Here is a 14,720-nt window from a genome sequence, read left to right as displayed (position 1 = left end):
GCTGGGAAAGATGGGTTCTGATTTTCCCTTTGGGAAGTTTGTCCTCAAAAAGTACAGAGTTCTTTTGATGATTGTAGCATATTGGCTATTACACACAGGTTAAACTACCACCTGTGTTAAAAGTTAAATAACAAATAAGATGTGGGTAAACTTTTAAGTATAGTTGGCACTAATATGGATCTTAAGTTTCCTTTTACCTTTTCTGTCAGCCGATGTTGGTTTAAACGGTTGAAATAAACCTGAGTATCTGATTTTCAGAACGTTTTTGAGGAAATGAAAAAAAGGCTTATGCCAGTCCTTGTTTTTTTACTGTTTTAATAATGTAACTTATGCTGATTAATTGGAAACCACCTTTCAGAAACCACCTTCATTTCTCTCTGCCAGACAGGCCGGGTGTGTTACTAGTGAGCCACAAGCCAGCCTCCAGGAGGGTACAGATCGCAAGAAAACTTGGTGAAACTTGGTTCACCATTCAGATTGATGTCTCTCCAGCTGCAGAGACAAAGCCTGTTCCTGACTCAGAAAGGAAAGGAGGAGCAGGCTTATTTTCTTGAGTGTCTCCTCAGGTTTAACAGTCCTGTGTACATTATCTGGTCAGGACAGTACATACAGGCCCCTTTCAGAGACAAATAGGAATGTATATGTTTTTGTCTAGGGAAAGTTAAGAGAGAATCGTTCTGCCTAAAATGATTGTTTCCTTCCGTGTAGAATCTTTAATTCCCAGCATGAAATGGAGAAAAAAACAAACTTGATTACCAGTAAATGAAATTGTTATAAAAGTGACCCGTTTTCTAGGGCTCCCCAGGATGGCAGGTCACTGCCCAGTGGACTGTGCCAGCCATTCATGTGCATGTAACTTGCATGCTAAGCACCTGTGGTGTCTCATGCACGAGGAGAGAGGTTGGTTGCAATCCTCCCTGTGTATAAACAGAACGATTCGTGGGCCTGACTGATAAATGGACTCAAGTCACACAGCCATGGCTCAGATCTTAGCTCTGCTGTATGTCCTCGAGCAAGTTTGTGAACCACAGTGTGCCTGACTCCTGATCTTTGAAAAGAAGGATGATACTAATAGAACCAACTTGCTAGGGCTGTGTGATGATTGGTTAATATATGTTTATGTAAAGTGCTTAAATTTCTGCCTGGAACCTAGATTGCTTATCAGAATTGGCTGGAATTCTAGAATGTTGTCCCTTGAACAGAGAGAACACGGGCCAGTGACCACACGTTGCAAGTCCCTTCCTTTAGTTGGGCGGGCTCTCTGTGAGCACATAGTCCCTGCAGTAAATGTGTAGGACTTGGCCTGATGTGGGGTGAGGTACAGATGAGCCCGTTGCGGAGGAGGTAGGAATGGGGGTAGTAAAATCAAGCGCTGATGTTGGTGAGGAGTAAGAGTGGTATGACTTGAAAACAGCTTCCTGGGAAGGACTTGAAAGTTGTTGAAGAATTAGATCTGGCTTGCTGGATTGTTGATTGGAAGAGATAAGGAAGAAGGTACACGGGATACTGTAGGGACTCGATTGACCAGGTAGGTGGGCATGTGTGTGTTGTGAGTCCACGGTGCACATGTAGAACATGGGTCAAGCCACCCATGCCTTCTTCCCTTTGATCTTTGCAATTTTTGGAAACTAATAGTGCATTAGTGAGAAATGATTATCTGGTATAATGTGTCTGGTATTCTGCTAGACAATAAAAGTATAAAACTAAAGCACAGCTATCCAGGCATTTAAGACAGTTGAAAAAGACAGCCATGTGATGGGTTCCTCACCATTAAAAGTGATAATGTTGCCAGGCGCTGGGAAATGCAGCAAAGCACAGGACTACATTAAACACGGAAACAGTTCCCTGGGTCCGAGGTGGATGAAGTGCGGTACCAACTCCCCTGCAGGCTCTTGCCTGAAACAAGCAGGTTTCTTCGCCTGTTGCATTTGTGAGGTTCCTTGTCTGTGTTTTTAAAAATTCCCTTCTTAGTTGTTATACTTTGGGGTATAAATAAATTCTGAGTTTCATCCATCTGGCACAATTTTATTTATGTTTTTTGTTGCAGGAAATTGAAGAACCGTCCTTGGAGCCAGGTACTGTTAAATGAAAAACTTAGCAATGGGGTTTGGAATCATTCTAGTTTTCCGCCTTCTCTGTTTGAATTCTTTAATATTAAAGTTATCTTACTATAGTATACATTGTTTTAAAGGTTTACGATCCAAAATATACCAGGATCATAGAGATTGGAAACCCAGCCATATCACCAGATCTGTGAAAGTGGCTGATTTCTCATTTTGTAAAACGTATTGGTGAGATGAGATTATCTCATGCCTTTTTAAATGAACGCGGCACTGAAACAGATACAGAGAGAGTTTGGATGCCTCTCAAAATATAATACCTCTGTACCCCACAAAACAGATCTTGTGATATTGGGCAGTGTGTTAATTTTGTGGTCTTTTAATTCAGGCAGTGCAGGCAGTGGTAGGGAGATAACATTTTAAAGCATTGAGACATAACTGGATTCCAGAAGAAGGAAAAGTTTCTTCATAAGAATTCCAAACAAATACTATTCACTTTCTGGACTACAAATATCTCAGAGCACCGATGGAAGAGATTCTGGTTTTCATGTCGGACTGTTCTGTTAAAAGAAATTCAAAGAAATTTGGAAATTGAGCTCTGTTCAGTGAATGGTGATACACTGAGTTAAGCAACTTGGACTTTGGAAGCTAAATTTGGAAGAGTCATATATACACGCCGACAGAATGAAGACTGTCAAGAATCAGCCAGAAGGTGTTGGGGGTTAAATAAGTCTCTGGGATGCATTCATTTCTCTTCCATGTAGCATAGAGGCTTACTCTGTAGTCGGTCGGAGTGCAGGTAGTGTAACCAGTGTTGAGTGTGTGTACCCGCGGGTTTTCCAATCTCTGTGTAGCTAGCAGTTCTCTTCGTGTTAGTGTGGCCGCCGTGCCAGTTCCGCATTTGTGATTGCTTTATTTCCCTGGTAATTAAACCTTGTGCCATTCTATTCCTGTTAAATCCGTAGAAAATGAGAAAATACTCGACATTTTGGGGGAAACTTGTAAATCTGAGCCAGTAAAAGAAGAAGGTTCCGAGCTGGAGCAGCCATTTGCACAGGAAACAAGTAGCGTGGGGCCAGACAGAAAACTTGCGGAGGAAGAGGACCTTTTTGACAGCGCCCATCCGGAGGAGGGTGATTTAGATTTGGCCAACGAGTCAACAGCACACGCTCAGTCGAGCAAGGCAGACACCCTGTTAGCGGTAGTGAAAAGGGAGCCCGTGGAGCAGACAGGCGATGACGAGAGGACGGACTGTGAGCCTGTAGGGCTAGAGAAGCCAATTGAGCAGAGTAGTAAAGCCTCAGAGCACACGGAAGCCTGTAGCGAGGAGGCCGCGGAAGCGCCCCCGGAAGCCTCAAGCCCGGACCCGGGGGATAGCAAAGAAGACGTGAAGAAGTTTGCTTTTGAAGCTTGTAATGAAGTCCCTCCGGCTCCTAAAGAGTCCTCAGCCAGTGAGGGCGCTGATCAGAAAATGAGGTTTGTTTTTTCTCAGTTTTAGACCAGACGCTATCTCCTTTTCATTGGTCGTTTAATGACACACATGAGCTGTTTTTCTGCAATTGGCCAGCCAGACTGATGCAATTGTAGTTTACCTCTAAAGAATGTTTGATTTCTCTTTGTGTATTTTAAGCTGATTACATAATCTTTTTTTCTTTTCTCAACCTATCATGGTTGTTTTCTCTAATTCTTCCTAATTATCTTTAGCCCAGCAGAATTAATTAACTCCTGTGGGTCTGAAATCTTATGGTTAGGTCAGATTTCCCATACACGTTTGTAGGGGTATCATTTTTTTCAGAACTAAATTTCGGGTAGGTATGCAACCTCAGCACATATTTTATAATTTTGAGTTAGTTTCCTCTCTGCTTCTTCCTTCTGGAGTGACATTGTCTTTTGTCTCTAGTTCTGTCGAAGATGACTCGGATACAAAAAAGCTTTCCAAAGAGGAGAAGGGTAAGTCAGCAGGGTGGCACCCCCGGGAGCGATGGTTCTAGTCGGCTCTAGCCGTCACACGCCCATTTACCCCTCACAGGCCTGTGAGCCTGTCTCAAAGCCTTTCTCCACTCTGGCCACCTGCTTCCTCACTGTGCGGGTTCTGGGTTGCAGGGCGGAATTGTCACTTCGATTTGATTTGGACACTTGATTTTGCCAGAGTCCTTTGAGCTCCTCCATCCTGACTTTCTCTCTGATTTGTGAACTTCTTGGACACAGTGACACATGCAGATGGAGAAAATGCTTTGAGTTTTCAGATACTGGGGTTTGGTGGGTCCCTGGTGTGGCAGATTTATCGACACCAGAGCCCTTTATTAATTTGCTGATTGAGAAGTAGTTTTGCTGGCTGCTCCAGACTCATCCTTAACCGGTGTTCAAAGAAGGCCAGAAGCTGGGGAGAGGATGTATCTCAGGCTCCACGGTGACAGCTTCTGTCTTACATTCCAAAGTCACCTCACTGGGATGGGTGGTGCCATCTGGTAGCTGATGGCTACCCCAGCCACGGGCCCAGTGGGCCCTGACCAGTCATTAAGGGACATTGCCACTGGTTCTATCCACCCTGTGTGCAGCCCTAGAACTCATGTCAGGACAGCAGGCTGGCCTCCAGCCCCAGCCTTCTCTGTACTGCTGGCCTCTAGAGCAAGCAGGGAGAGTGTCTGGTTGGGAATGATTCTAAGATACATAAGACTCAGGATTTTGTCTGTATCTTGTTTTTGACCGGAACTTTCTTTTAAAATAGGTCGTAGCAGTTGTGGAAGGAATTTCTGGGTTAGTGGACTTTCTTCTACCACCAGAGCTACAGATTTGAAAAATCTTTTCAGCAAGTACGGGAAGGTAAGAGCCAACAAAGCTGCTTGTGAGCTCATGTGACACGGCCTCTACGTGTAGATCATTGTCTCCTGCAATGAGGACTTTGACACCGTGTGGTTCTTTGAACTCACAGGTTTGCAGGCCTGTGGCCGGTCCACCCTCACTGAAAGAGATGTGAGGCCAGCGGGAGTTCCCAGAGCCCGCATCCACTTTGTATATCTTGTGCTTCCTTGGCTCCAATCCACCGTATCATTTGATAACTTAATGCGTCCATATCTGGCCTTAAACCTATTGGGGGATTGCTGTTAGGTGGGGAGGACAGGGCAGCCCATTGTTGTGAGTCATAGTGTTTAGAGAAGCGGTAGATATGTGTTGTGAACAAAAGATCTTTCAACTAGACCCCTGTGAGCAGCTGTAGGCCTCAGCTGTGCAGCACAGAGTGGTGTGCCTGGGGCATGTTGCCAGTCCCATGTGAGTCTTGTCTCTACACTTGGGGCTCTCAGAGCTGTGGCAGCCCCGCCTCTGCTCCGTGTTTTCCCGGCTAGGCAGAGTAACTGTAGCCACCTCTGCCACACCTGCCTGTCTCCCTCTCTCCCTCCTCCGCCCAGAAAAGGTGGACATGATGCCCAGGTGGGGCCCCCACACATACACATTGAGTGCTGCCTCTTCTTCCTTTCTCCCCCAGCCCCTTCCAGTGCTTCCTGGACTCACCTCCAGATAAGCTGCCATGCCCACACCTCCTTGTCTTCAGTCTGCTTTGCCAAGTAAGATTTAGCACAGGCCCTCATTCACAGTTAGGATTCAGAAATGATAACGGAGAAAACCAACATCTTTGATCTTGGCTGTTGATGTTCAGGAACTAACAAGGAAAACAAAGCTTGACATGTTCCTCACAGTAACTCAAAACTTCCTGGACATCTGCATTACGGAGTGGGACCCTTCTCTTGATTCTCCAGTGGCCCTCAGAGCAGATGTCTGCTCTGCAGGGAAGTGTCCATCTGGAGACTACAGTGTCTTGGGTACACTGCAGGCTTAATGTGGATTGAATAGGGGCCAGACTCCTGGGAATCCGTACTTCCGGGCTCAGATTTCATGTGGCACAATAAAGATGAATACCAGTGATGGCCCCTGACACACTGGGACTTCTCCTGAGCCATGGGCCTTCTCTCGTAAATGGGCGTACCCAGCCTTAGTTTGCTGCTGCTGTTGGGTCAATTAACTACCGTCTAGCACGTGAGGATGTATCTGTAGCACCTGAAACATACCCGCGAATTTTGTTTTGTGAGTAATAGGGTGGGCTCTGCGTTCCAGAGTGCTCTTTGTAAACCCGTCCTATGTCCCTCTCCTTCTATAGGTATGTCTTCTTACTGGCTGGCTGCATATTTAGAAACATTTCCCTTCAAGGTTTGCATAGTATTAATGGAATTCTGGCAGGACGCTGCCTTCAGCTTCACTCTCCTCTCTCCACCTCACTGTCATCCTGGTCCCCTAGAGAAACAGCCATGATGGAGTAGGAGCAGCCAGATTGGATGTGGATTGCCCTCCACATCCTTTACCTGCCACTTGTTGTCCACCTGTTCTTGGCATCTCTTGGAAGTGGCATGAACCACAATGTAGGGGTCTATGTGGGGGCTTCGTGTCTGAGATGTACATATGTGTTTTCCTTCAAGGTGGTGGGCGCCAAAGTTGTGACCAATGCCCGGAGTCCTGGAGCACGCTGTTACGGCTTCGTTACCATGTCCACGGCAGAAGAGGCCACAAAATGCATCAACCACCTGCACAAAACAGAGCTCCATGGGAAGATGATCTCAGTGGAAAAAGTAAGGGGCCATTTTCCTCCTGGGATCTAGCCACGTTAGGAAATAAGGTAATACTTCTACCTGATTCTCTTTTTTTAGGCGAAAAATGAACCTGCTGGGAAGAAAAGCTCTGAGAGAAGAGAAGGGGAGGGGAAAAAAGAAAAATCCAGCAATACTGACAGGTATGAGTCTTCTCGAGGGGATTATGGCCAAGATGACCTTTCTCTTGATGTCTTGTTCCTCACTTTTCCATGGGTGGGAAAGGCTGTGAGGCTTTTACCCTCTTGCCTTCTGTGCACTTGTTGGAGGATTTTCCCGCCAGTCCTCAGAGGTGTCTCGAGTTCCTCTCCTAGGCTGCATGTTCTCCGTCCTGTGGTTGCCTCCGAGGCAGCCCCATCCTCACTCGGTGCTCATTGCAGGAGTCTTGGCTGGGTTGTTCCCTCAGTGTTTCATCTCACACATATCTGTATCTGCATGCCATTTACAGATCTGCCAACCTCAAGAGGGAAGAGAAAGCTGACAGAAAAGATGACGCTAAAAAGGGTGAAGACGGGAGTGGAGAGAAGAGTGAAGACCAGGATGATCAGAAACCTGGCTCTTCAGAGCGCTCTCGAGCCACAAAGTCAGGTAGCTGACCAGTGGGTGTGAGAGACTGCACCCTGGCTTCTGTTCCTGGCTGGTGTGGTTAATGGGCAACACAAACTACATTTGTTTTCCTTGAAGTTGAGTACTTTTCTCTCAATACGAGGTGTCCCTTCTTACCTGACTCCTTTCTTCCTATAGGAAGCCGAGGAACTGAGCGGACAGTGGTGATGGATAAATCTAAAGGTGTGCCTGTTATCAGTGTCAAAACCTTGGGATCCAAAGAGCGAGTGAGTATTCTTTTCCTGCCTGGGTTATTTATTTCCTTTGACAGTTCTCTGTGTGTTTTAGGGGATTCTTGAGTGTAATTTGAGAAAAGCTTGTCAGTCTTCTGAAAATGGAGGGTTTTTTTGAACTTTAAAATTGAGAAGGTTTAAAGGCTTTCCTTTATAGTTTTGGTAAGAATTACTGCCCTTTAAAAAAAAAAAAAGAACTATTTTGAAATTCATTTTATGGATGTGATTGGCTTTATTTGCCTGCATCTGGGCACAGCAGTCCACGTTCATTGCCGGTCTCAGGTTTCAGCAGCTCTCCATCGTGCATTCGTAACCCACACTTGCCAGAGCCGGCCCTCCGGCTGCCTCTGCGCCCAATCTCCATCTTACTCATTCCGTGCATTGTCTCCGTGCAGACGCTGCTGCATAGAGCCACAGAATCCACAGAGTCCCCATCTCAGGTTCTTACCATTTCACTCTGCCTGCTGTTTTAGGGTCACGGGCAGCTCTGGATGTTCATAATTCAACTCTTGACAGCCTTACAACTAGGATGGATGTGGGTGGGCCCAGGTCCCCCAGACTACCCACATTTCCAGAGCCACTCAGGGTCCACTGGGCTCAGCACATAGTTGTAGTTACACCTAAGGTTGGCTGCAGTGATGCAGGGAGGTCACACAGCCAGGCAGGTGGGGAAAGCCCCAGAGTCTGGAGGGCACTCTGCTGGCTCCCTGTGGTCTCCTTCCCAAGATGGCTCCCCAAGCAGGGACAGTGCAGCAGCACAAGGGTCATGCTTCTGCCCAGGGAGCCCCGTTACAGCCTCAGTTCCCAGGCTTTTTACTGAGGCTGGTCACATACATACCTTCTCCTGACTCCCAGAAGGAAAGCAGTTGTTCAGCATAAACCATCGTTTGCATGGTCAGGGCACAGTGAGCCATCTTTGCCAGTTAACTGTTGGCGAGGGTACTCTGAATTCCAAAGTTCCCACCACTAGCCTCAGGCCTGCCATGTTAACCTGTGCTGGCCAGATGACTAGCCATTTAATTTAAGCTCATGAATGTTGTGGACCAATTACAAGCTGCGAGTTCTGTGTATGGCATTTCATATCTGCACTGTGTTCAAATATTTTACTGTATCAGATCATTTCTCCCTTCTTTCTAACAAAAGATGTCAAATGGAAAAATCGAAGTGTGGATTCAAGGGCTAAGATGAATAGATATCAAAAATTAATGCCCTTGGCACAAATAAGGAATCCTCAGACATGGCAGAAGTGGCCTTGATTAGGCACCACTGGGTGTTTAATATTAAAGAATGTGTTTTGGATGCACTTGACAAAATGAAAAAAAGTTTGTGTTTGTTTTTTTTTTATCTTAAATGAAGTTTCTGAGAAAATCCTCTTTTCAATGTTGACTACTGAAATTAGGCAATGGATTCCAGTTTAACTTGGTAGTGAGTCTATGACTGGATTTTGGTGAGCCAAGATCAGATTTCTCCAGAGAGAATACAGTGTTACTTGATTATTTCATTTGCTGTTCAGCTTCATTTCTGATCTTGGATGCTTAGACCTGGACACAGTTGATTCTTCCTGCTTTAACTTGTCAATGCTTCTTGGTGAACCAGGTATCTAAGAGCCAGGATCGCAAATCGGCCAGCAGAGAGAAGCGGTCTGTTGTTTCCTTTGATGAAGTCAAAGAGTCGAGGAAGTCGAGAGACTCGGAGTCTCGCAGGTGAGTTGGGATCCAGGGATGTTGACTGATTTGGGCGACACACATATCAGCCAGAAGTACAGTTTTGGTGAAGTAACTGGCAAATAGATGAATGAAACCGACCCTCATGCATGTTTACTTTAACATGATAAAAATATTTATCATGACATTTTCCAGTATTGAGAGAAGGACAGGCTCTCTCCTCAGTGGCTTCAGGTCACTGGTCTGTGCCTTCGGAGCATCATTTGGGTCTCTGGCTCACATTACTGACGCCCACGTCAACATAAACTGCTGGCTGCACAGAAACATAAAAGTTAAATTCATCTTGTGATGCAAAAGTAAATCTATTTGAGTTTGACCTTTTGAAATGACTAAAAATTTATAAAGGAGTTGACTAAATTAAAATTTCCCTTCTGAGCACTGAAAGACCAAAGATATGTGACAGATAGGAATAAAGGTGATTTGACATAAATAAACAAAAATTAGCCTGATAGCCAGGTTGACAGAAGTGGCTCAGCAGGGTCATAAAACATCTTTGAGTCTTACCAAGGATCAGGACCATGCAGATGAATGCACTGGAAGAGGTGATCTCGGCCTTTCCACTTCATGGGCTCCTTCCCAAAAGCCTGGTGTTATTCTATTTTGGATGGGGATGCGCAGGGTCCAAGACATGGTCCCTGAAGCAAGGAAATCACAGAAATATTTGTCCTTGACACAAACAGAAAACAAGACTAGATAAGGCATTTCTGCTGGTACTATTCCCTGTCAGTAAACAGAGTAGAGAATGGACAGGAGATTGGAGGGAAGTAGATGGTGGGCATCATCAGTATCTCTGCAAAAGTTGGGCTGTCAGTGTCTCAGCCTAGTGCCGGGAGGGAGGGTGGGTCCTGTACAACCTTCTGACTCCACCATCCTCTGGCACTTGCTTGTTACTAAGTTTATCTGCAGTTCAAGGGCACCCCCAATCCCACCAGGGGGCACTGCTGCAGCTCAGGGATCCCTGCAGCCTCTACTCTTTGCTTGCAGGTTGCGTGAGCATAGCGAGCGTGAGCAGTCCATGCAGGCAGAGCTGGAGCGGCAGGAACGTAAGAAGCTGCTCATTGCCCGAGAGAGGCTGGCCTTCCACAGACACCGCCTAGAGAGGGAGCGCATGGAGCGGGAGCGGCTGGAGCGGGAGCGCCGGCGGGTGGAGCATGAGCGCCGTCGTGAGCAGGAGCGCATCCACCACGAGCGTGAGGAGCTGCGGCGCCAGCAGGAGCTGCGTTATGAGCAGGAGCGGCGGCCCGCCGTCCGCAGGCCCTATGACTATGGGCGGTAAGCCATGCCACAGCACACTGCCACCCCTAAGGTGGCCCGTGGCGTTTAGAACTCTGCCATGTTCCCCAGAACCCTGTTAATGAGTGATTTTTGTTTAAAAAGAAGCACAAGGAAAAAAAAAAGCATATGAGTATTTGCTATAGTTTAACTTGATATTCTGTACTTTATATGGAAACCTGAGGTGGTTTGAGATTGTTTGAGAAACAGTGGGTGAAAGTGGTTCTTATTAAATCATTAGGTTTGAGTACCAGCACAGATAGACACACACACACACTTTCCAGGCTTTGAAATCATTGCAGTGATATAAATGGTTTTGAACCGCTACACTGCAAGTGCTCCTAATAGTCCTCTGCACTGGGTGTCTCCTGAGTCAAATCTGCACGGGGCAGGACAATTAGTGCACTAACTGTCCTAATAGACTTGCCAACCCTTGTGACCATGAGCGGTTCCCAGAAGGGATCTGACATCCACTTCACTGATCCCCTCCTGTAAGGAGACCTGAGCTTTCTCTTTGGGGGATTCAGGTATGTTGGATAAGAGAATGGAGCTTTTCAGTCACATTCCACATCACCCCTCCAGGCACTGTCCCCTCTAGTAGCAGAGAATAGACTCTATGGATAAAGTTAGTTCTCATTCTTTGAAGTGATGGGGCAGTTGGACTGTTGAGGGTTTAGTTTACCAGCTTCCACAGAGGTCATCCATTAAGGAGGAGAAATGTATGCCCACCTTTCTTGCTTCCCGCCCCCCTACCCCAGGCGAGATGATGTTTACTGGCCGGAAGCTAAGCGGGCAGCCCTGGATGAGCGCTACCACTCTGACTTCAATCGTCAGGACCGCTTCCACGACTTTGACCACAGGGACCGGGGCCGCTACCCTGACCACTCCGTTGACAGGTCAGCCACTCACCCTGGCCGCTTAATTCATGGGGTTTTGTTGTTTTGTTTGTTTTTTGCCCTGGTTCATTCTGTTCTGTGTGTGGACCATTTTTAAAGTCTTGAATTTGTTAAAATGGTGTATCTGTTTTATGTTTTGGTTTTATTGCTCCATGGCATGTGGGATCTTAGCTCCTCAACCAAAGATGGAACCCCCATCCTCTTGATTGAAAGCCCAAGTCTTAACCACTGGACCACAGGGACATTCCCTGTCCTGTTTTTGTTTTTTTGGTCCATTCATAATGAAGATCTCAAGTGGCACTTCTAGGTCTCAAGCCCAGTTGAACCAGCAGTGTGTGTGTGTGTGTGTGTGTGTGTGTGTGAATTACCTGAGTTCAACTTGGGAAATGTTTTCCATTTGGGGATCTGTCCAACCTATATTCCGCCTCATGATTTCATTTGAATTGCCTTTTTCAGGAGAGAAGGTTCAAGGTCAATCATGGGAGAAAGAGAAGGACAGGTAAGGCAGAAGCTGTGATTTTAGCCTATTTTCCCTGTACAGTTGATTCTCTCTTTTTTGACATGCCTGCTTCCTCCTCCACCCAAGTTAGAGTGATGAGGAGTAAGGGAGTGTGGCACCTGCAGCCTGTGGAACAACAGCGTGAAGGAATAGCTTGTACTTTGTGCTGGCCCAGAATTCAAGCAGGTATTCTGAAGCCTCGTATAGCCTTGACCCTGAGGTTCTATACATCTTTGTGACTACATGGGTACTAAAGTGCTGGAGAGCTTTGCGTGAGCCTGCCAGGGTCTGTTGGAACATTGGTGTGACCCACGGTGCTAGCCAGATGTGATGCCTCATGTGGGCTCCAGGTGCACCTGGAGTGTCAGTGGTTGCCCACGCATTTTTTCTTTAGCAGCGTTAACACATTAGAAAACAAGTGCGGTTTTTTCCTTTTTTTTTTTTTTCCTCTTATATTTAGCTTGAGAAACTTTCTCCAAAGAGCCTTGACTTTTTAGTGGGTTCCTTGGAGAATGGAAAATATGAGGGAAGGTATGGTCAAGGCGTTACTAGGCAGACAGAGTCGCCACCCTGGGGGTTGGTGCTGTCTGACCCCAGCATCTTGCTATACTGTCCACCTCCCTCTGAGCCTGAGAACGTGGCTGGGAGTGGCCAAGCTCCTGAGGCCTTTCCTGCCGCCTCAGGAGCAGTTCATGACCCTCTCCCGATTCCTGTTTCTCTCCTCCCAGAGGTACATCTCACACACAGCTGAATGTGCCCCTGGTGTCCTGGGTTTCCTGTGATGGACACGTTGAGCAGCATCATGGTAGTTACATGTCCCTCTCTGGGATCCAGAGCAGGGTCACGTCCTGGTGCTCCCACTCCTCCTGAACCTGTTTCTCCAGCTGTGTAAGGGAGCAGGGGGTGTTAAATAAGATGACTTGCGTGTGTCTATCCAGTCCTGCCATGCTGCTCTTGAACATGGATGGCTTCTGTCATCTGATTAGACAGTGCCCTCCTGAAATCAAAAGGCTGTTTATCCCTGGTGACTCCATGATTATGTTCTGCATGCAGGCACCTGGCACATCGTGATCATTTCCTGCTGTGGGTCAGCCACTTGACCCCTCCACCCTTTGGTCCATGGGTGCCTGAATCTCTGCCTGCTGGTTAGGGAGCATCTAATTCAGTCTTGGGCTCCACGAGCACTTCTGCCCAGGATGTGAGCAGATTTCCAGGGTGCAGCTGTGTCATGCCAGCTGAAGGCCTCTAGACCCCAGAAGGTGTATACAGTGCCTGTTCGCACTGTCTCAGACCTACAGGGGCTTCTGTCTGAGTTACCGTCCTTGTTATTATTAACTTGTTGCCCAGAGGCCGTGGGATCCAGGGTTGTACTAAAATCTTTCATCTTGGCCCATTCACATCCAGCATTACCCTGAACGCCACGGAGGACCAGAGCGGCATGGTCGCGACTCCCGTGACGGCTGGGGCGGCTACGGCTCCGACAAGAGGATGAGTGAAGGCCGGGGGCTCCCTCCTCCACCCAGGTTTGTGACCCATGTCCCATGGTCCCCACCAGGGCCTCACATTCAGCTGGCCTAATTGATGTATCCAGCTGAGGACTCCTGGTCTTGGAGATAAGCTGAGTGTACGCTCTGCAGCCCAGGCTGTTTCCAGTCTCTGGAGAGCCTTGGACCAAGTGCCAGTTCCATTCCCTGCAGCCCTCCATTGCTCAGAGGGCTGGGATCACAAAATGCCAAACTTAGTGTTGTTGCTGACCTGGAAGGCCAAGGTGGGGGCAATCCAAATCAGAGGTGTCTTTCTCCAAGGGGCAGACGAGAGTGGGGGGACCACGGCCGCAGAATAGAGGAGGACCGTGCGTGGCAGGGCGCTGCTGACGGAGGCCTGATGGACAGGGACCACAGGAGGTGGCAAGGTGAGGGCCGGTTCTCAGCAGTTGCAGCGTCTGTGCAGAAGCACCAGGCAGCTAGAGGCACCCCTGCTCCTGAGGGTGGGAGCAGCACTCTGTTTTTCCCACCTCTTTCTGCACTGGGTGGGTGGGTGGGCGGGCCTGGGGGCTCCTGAGTGGGTGGGAGGGGTGCTGTGGGTGCCATAGCGCCTCTCTCTCTGCCTCGACTTAGCGAGGACCGTGGGTATGTGTGACCCATGTGCTCACGTATGCACCAGGAACCTGGGTCTTAAGACAGGGACTGGAGCCCTGAGTCTGAGCCCTGTGTCCTCTGATCTCTGTGTCCTGTGCCCCAGGGCACTGTGTGAAGAGTGTTTCTTGTTCTGTAGGTGGTGAGAGGAGTATGTCTGGTCACATGATGAACCGGGGAGGCATGTCCGGGTAAGGATTGTCATCATTGGTCTCGTTTCTGCCTGTAGGCTCTGGCGGGTGTCACTGCTGCTCACAGGGTATACCTTTGACCCTTGGTGGTGCCACCCTGGAGGGAAGAAAGCCCCAAAGAGACTGGGCACAGGGCAGAGCCCACTGAGGGGAAACAAACACAATCTGCCTTTGTTCCAGGCGCGGCAGCTTTGCCCCTGGGGGGGCCTCTCGGGGCCACGTGATCCCGCGAGGTGGCTTTGGGAGCAGACCCACCGACGCCCACTTCACTCGCCGCTATTAAGTGCTTGGGCTCCTGTGTTACACGTCACGTGGCAACAAGAATATGTTCTGTTAAGAGTTCCCTTAAACTGTGTACAATAATTTTTTTTTAATCTCCTGCCATATTGTAGCTCAATACAATGTGAAATTGTTTGTTTTTTTTTTGGTTTTTTGTAATAAATGTGTTTCTGTTCCAGTACCCTTTA

At 47.8% G+C, this 14,720-nt stretch overlaps 1 protein-coding gene and 1 long non-coding RNA gene across 2 annotated transcripts in view; one reads left to right on the top strand and one right to left on the bottom strand.

Moving 5' to 3' along the window:
- Positions 1 to 14,720, top strand: part of LOC133250825 (scaffold attachment factor B1-like) — a 60,878-nt gene extending 46,158 nt beyond the window's left edge. Inside the window, 16 exon segments of the mRNA XM_061422520.1 lie at positions 2,048 to 2,075; positions 3,026 to 3,536; positions 3,961 to 4,010; positions 4,789 to 4,883; positions 6,530 to 6,679; positions 6,758 to 6,840; positions 7,146 to 7,285; positions 7,442 to 7,530; positions 9,133 to 9,239; positions 10,245 to 10,532; positions 11,291 to 11,428; positions 11,885 to 11,927; positions 13,332 to 13,450; positions 13,739 to 13,839; positions 14,202 to 14,253; positions 14,434 to 14,720. Of these exon segments, the coding sequence (XP_061278504.1) occupies positions 2,048 to 2,075; positions 3,026 to 3,536; positions 3,961 to 4,010; positions 4,789 to 4,883; positions 6,530 to 6,679; positions 6,758 to 6,840; positions 7,146 to 7,285; positions 7,442 to 7,530; positions 9,133 to 9,239; positions 10,245 to 10,532; positions 11,291 to 11,428; positions 11,885 to 11,927; positions 13,332 to 13,450; positions 13,739 to 13,839; positions 14,202 to 14,253; positions 14,434 to 14,536 (2,097 nt within the window). The 3' untranslated portion in view covers positions 14,537 to 14,720.
- LOC133250834 (uncharacterized) lies at positions 7,745 to 10,245 on the bottom strand. Its single transcript, XR_009737434.1, has 2 exons — positions 9,765 to 10,245; positions 7,745 to 9,513 (listed from the first exon to the last, which is right to left on the bottom strand). It is a non-coding gene; the product is annotated as an uncharacterized LOC133250834 (long non-coding RNA).

This window comes from Bos javanicus, chromosome 7 (genome assembly GCF_032452875.1).
Source record: "Bos javanicus breed banteng chromosome 7, ARS-OSU_banteng_1.0, whole genome shotgun sequence".
NCBI lineage: Eukaryota > Metazoa > Chordata > Mammalia > Artiodactyla > Bovidae > Bos > Bos javanicus.
The sequence above is the reverse complement of the archived record's forward strand: the minus strand, read 5'-3'. Positions and strand labels throughout refer to the sequence as shown.